A 5,677-nucleotide genomic window follows, 5' to 3' on the forward strand; every position below is an offset into this window, starting at 1 on the left:
AATAGATTAATATTTTAATTATGCCTTTTCCTTTTTTTAATTTAAATATATGAAAAATTACTTTTTACACCACAAACATCACTTAATTATAAAAATAATAATAATAATAATTCATTTTTACGATTATATATATAATCACAAACAAAAATAAAATAAACTTTTATATTTATAAAAACATATTAATTAAAAAGTATAATAATAAATATAAAATATTAAATGGGTTATAAAATGAAAACATTTATGTTTAAAGGTTTGAAAGTGAGATTTTTGAAGGAAAAAATGAATGACCTAAAGATGACAGACAGTATGTGCAAAACCTTTATCTTGACGTGGTTATAAATATGGCTAACTATCATTCTCTGTTTTGTTGTAATACATTCATGAATTCACCAAAAGAGATGATGAACACTATTCTCATTCTCTTACTTTGTGCTCTCTTTTCATCCACTTCCCATGCTGTTCCGCAAAATTTCTGCAAGGCTGACCTCAAACTTCCACAGACCCCTACTGGTTATCCCTGCCTGCCCTCTGAGAGCGTAACAGCTGGCGACTTTAAGTCCAGCTTTAATGGAAAACCTGGCATTCCAGTCCTAAACAACGCTACACTATACTCTGCAGCTGTTGAGGATTTTCCTATTATCAACGGTGGTCGCATTTCTGGAGGACTTGTAGAGATCGCGCCAGGTGGATCTCTTCCCCTGCATACACATGGTGCCAATGAAATACTAATAGTGATGGAAGGTATAATTAAGGTTGGACTCTTGGAACCTAGGAGAGCTTATCAGAATACACTCAGAGCCAGAGATTTTACGTATTTTCCAGAAGGACAGCCGCATTATCTTATCAATTCTGGTCCTGGGATAGCCGTTGCTTTTGCCGCTTATAGTAGGGATAACCCTCCTTTCAATTTTGTTCATCTAGCGCTTTTCTCCAACGACGTCCCTAGCCGCATCCTAGCCCGAGTTAGCTTCCTTGATGAACCCCAAATCAGGAAGAACAAGGCTCGTTTCAACGGCACCGGCTAGGTTTTGCGCCAGCTTATTAGTGTTTTCCTTCTGACAATGAATCGTCTTCTACAATAAACTTGTTTCTGTGTTTGTCTCTGTATTTCTATTCCAATAATCATTGTCAGCAATAAACTGTGTTTCACTTTTCGTCTTTTATGTCCTCTCTTAGTCTTACCATCTTTTATTTGGAAAATCTTCTTTTAACAATACTTTTTAACAATTTTTTGACAATGTATATATGACCGTTTGTGATTGATTCGTTTTAAATATTTTTTAAACATAAATTTAAATAGATCAATAAAATGATGATATATGTCCCGTTATAAAAAAAGTTGTCAAAAAGTATCGTCAAAATATCATATCATTGTCCCTTTTATTTACACTCATTTCGCCTTCTTTTTATTGTTAGAAAAATGAAAATAGGTGTCAAAGTGCATAAACTAATTCTTTTCCTTTAAACAATCATTTTATCATCCTTTTAACTATATATATATATATATATCATATTCGTATAATAACAATGAATAAAAATATTTTTTCGAAATAAAGTAGTAATGTATGATTGTATAAAATAAAGAAATATCATGGTCCATATGTATAAATTCTTAAGCCTAACTTTGGTATACAATGTTTCACACGATTACCTTACCCTAGTGAATAAAAAGTTTTCAAAATCGTCTTATAGGTTTTATTTTCTGAGTCAAATTTCACATAATACCAGCAAGCGTGTCTCGTCCTATTCATGACCATGGTTGAAAATATCAGCTGACTGCTGATAACAATAAATGTAAAAGTAATCAAAACATAGATAGCCAGAGAAGAAAATAATGAGACTACCAACTTAATTACAAATGTATTCATAACAATTATAATAAAAAGAACAAAATAAAAAATTATTAATATATATGACGTCACATAATTAATTATAATTATCAAAAAAAACTTGTCTCGCTTATTTTAAAAAAATAATCAACTTTTTGTAGAACATAATATGTTGCATTTGTTTATATTCAGATAGTTAACTTTATTTAAAATATCTTTTTTTCTTTTCATTCATTACTTCACATATTTACTTATCTAAATCACTTTTCCCTCACATGCAGCGATCCTTTTTTAATAGCTTATTACAAACAATATGGAAATGGAGATACTGTAAAACACAGCATGAAAAGTTTAATTATTGGATAATATGTTATTTAAAAGACAAATGAAAACACATTGCAAGATAACATACTAACATGTGAGATCACCACAGAACAAATGCAATACTTGTATCACTAATTAAATAATTAATTACAAGATGCTACTTCCCATTTAACAATTACTACTTGATAATAAAAAAAATCTAACTATCTGAATATCTTACAAAATATAAACAAACAACCTTGTTCACAATGAATTATCGTAGACAGCTATAATTTGATTGTTTAAATGGATTTATTAATACAAGCCATTTAAAGTTCAATAGTTTACTTTGTAGATTGCAAGGATCTTTGAAAATCTTCTTTTATAAACAGCATTGAGAAAGAAAATAAGAAATACATTAAATAAATTTTTTAAGGTAAAAACTAATTTATAAAGGAATTAAGAATTATCTTTTAGAAAAACTTGGAAATAAAAATTATCTTCTTAAAAAACTAAAGTTGTTTAAAAAAAAATTGGCAGCAAATTATGTAAAAACCTAGAAAATAAAATATTAAAATTGATATATGTGTTAAAATAATGAGATTACGTATTATAAAATTTAAAAATAAGTTGATTAAATAAATTAAATTTCTTAAACCTGTCTTATTATCTTAAACATTCATTTTCTCTCTAAAACATTATTCTCTTGAACTCTCTACAATCTCTCTAAGAGTTCTAACTCCATCATTTGTTTGACGTTCAGGAGGTGTCTAGATGATCACTGCGACAAGGTCTACCTATCCATCCAATCAATTTTTAGTTTAGAGTAAACAAGTTTCAACTCTTTTTTCTCTCTTGTTCTTAGTTTGAGATCATACGTTGTAATCCTTTGTCGCATGTGATTCATGATCTCTTTTCCTAATTCTTGGTCAATCTAAGGTCCTAAGGACTTTTTCCATTTTCAATTTGGTGTTTCATAAGTTTTTGTAGAATTTCCTTATGTTCAAGCAATCGGGGAGACATTTCTAGAGGTTGATAGTTCCTCGTGACATTGGGGATGAAGTTCTATATAAATGTCATAATCAATGCATGAACATCACTTGTATGTCCAATAGGTTGTTAAAAAAAATTCTGCACTTCAAAATGAGTGACATTTTCAGAATATTTTTTAAGACTTATTGGACATATAAGTAATGTTCAAGCATTGATTGTGACATTTATATCGAACTTCATTCCCAAGGAACTTTTCTTTGTAAAACTCAGGGTACAAAAATTGCATTGCTAGCAAAAGCCAAATAAGTGGAGAGTTTAGGCAAAGGTTTTGCACAGACAGGTCAACTTTGAAAATGCCACTAATTTTGAAGAGCAAATTTTTTTTTAAGACTTATTGGACATAGAAGTGATCTTGAGACATTGATTATGACATTTATATCAAACTTCATCCTCAATTAACCTTTCTTTGTAAAACTCATGGTGCAAAAACGACATTGGTAGCAAAGGTCAAATAAGTGAGGAGTTTAGGCATAGGTTTTGCGCAGTCAGGTCAACTTTGAAAATGACATTGATTTTGAAGTGCGTAATTTTTTTAACACTTATTTGACATACAAGTGATGTTCTGGCAATGATTATGACATTTATATCAAACTTCATTTCCAATGAACCATTTTTGCTTTTTTTAACATAGAATTTAATCCAATTTAATTGATTATACATTGACCATAATCGCAACTTTGTTGAAATATAAATAAATAAATAAATAAATAAATATATATATATATATATATATATATATATATATATATATATATATATGTGTGTGTGTATATGTATGTGTGTGTTAGTTAAGCTTATAAAAAAATTAATGTGTCAGCAGTTACTATCATTATACTAACTAACATAAATACACGTTTGTTGTGTCTATCACTCCGTTTCTTTTATAATATTGTATGTTAATAATATATAATGGTTATTTTTTAAAAAATAAGTTAATAATTATATTTTTAAAAAATCAGTTACGAATTATGCTATAAAGTGTAAAATAAGAATAAAAATTGTGTATAAGTTATTATTTTTATATATAGGTATGTATAGATATACAGGTATTGATTAAAGTGAATTTTAAAAAAATAAAATTAATTAAAAATTAAATATTTTGTTGATTGTTAAAATTATTATTTAAAATTTAAAATGGTTAGACTAATTTAATGAAAATAAAATTATGAAAATGAGTATTTTTATATGATAGTAAATATTCGATGAAAGAAAGACAGTATTACAGTTGACTATATACAGTAGTGAAATCAGATTTTCATTATTTAAAGAAAAGGTAGTATTACAAAAATCATTGCGCCTTAAACTATTCTCGATTTATAAAAGACAAATAAATAACAATATAATATCACTAATACTTATAAGCCTCTAATTGTTACTACTAATTCAATTGAATAAGTATTTCATCTCTGTTCAGGCACTCAAATGAGGTGAGCTAGGAACACATAATCTCAAGTGGGAAAGAATTGTAGCTGTATAACTTAAAAACTAGACACTATGGAAGCAATGAATATTTAAAACTTGAATAGAACACCCATAGAAATTGCTCGAGAGTAACACCTCAAGACATAGACATTAAAGGCATTACACAAAACGGACATTCAAATTATATCAGGTAGACACTAATAAAAACAAAAGTGGAATGAGCATGAATAAAAAATAACATATTTAAGATCATCAAAATCTATGCAATCCATTTATTAAAAACTAACAACAAAACATTCACATTAGTCTACATATTTTTGGTAACATAGAGTTAGTAGTTCATTAAAGGAAGAACAAATGGGCATTACCTGATGCTTAGTAAGCCTCCTGCAAATAGCACTGGTCTTCTTTGGACAGACATCAAGGGACAAGAACTTTTTGTTCTTGTAGGCATCTCTCAACGCAGCCTTTTACTTCTGAGAAATCACAGTAAAAAACAATGTAAAATTAACTCAACAACAACTTAAAAAAACAAACATAAACAAAAACCATAGTATTAATACCCCAACAAAATTCATAAACCCAAAAAAATCATACTTTCAACCCAAAAATGACACCAACCACTAAATCTTCTGTGCAACTTCATGCCACACTAAACCATATTAGAAAAAACACCCAAATAACACAACAACACATAAATGCCCAAAAAAATTTAAACAAACTCAATCAACCAAACACAAAAAATGCATTAGCGAAAACAAGGCAACCTTCACAAATAACCTTCAATGGTGGTATCCAAGTATGTTGGTTCCAAAACGCCTAAAGGTGGCACCTACAACGTTGCCTTCAATAGCGACAATGCGACCAACTCCAACAAAGACACTCTAACCACGCTTTAATGAACACCATCGCCTCTCGATGGGTGGGGCGGAGCAAAATCGGTGGGTGGGTAAACGTCCACGATTGTACTCCGACGGATAGCGACACTTCAGGGAAGAGGAACCAAAATGGACAGATAGGTGGGTAGACGTTAACGGCAGTAAGTGATCAACGACAATGGGTGGATGTGA

General features: G+C 29.4%; 1 protein-coding gene across 1 annotated transcript; it reads left to right on the forward strand.

The window, feature by feature from the left end:
- Positions 1–380: 380 nt before the first annotated feature.
- LOC106773097 (germin-like protein 1) lies at positions 381–1,025 on the forward strand. Its single transcript, XM_014659784.1, has one exon. The coding sequence runs from the start codon at positions 381–383 to the stop codon at positions 1,023–1,025; it is 645 nt and encodes a 214-aa protein (XP_014515270.1).
- The last annotated feature ends 4,652 nt before the right edge of the window (positions 1,026–5,677 follow it).

Source organism: Vigna radiata, chromosome 9, assembly GCF_000741045.1.
Source record: "Vigna radiata var. radiata cultivar VC1973A chromosome 9, Vradiata_ver6, whole genome shotgun sequence".
NCBI classification, from domain to species: domain Eukaryota; kingdom Viridiplantae; phylum Streptophyta; class Magnoliopsida; order Fabales; family Fabaceae; genus Vigna; species Vigna radiata.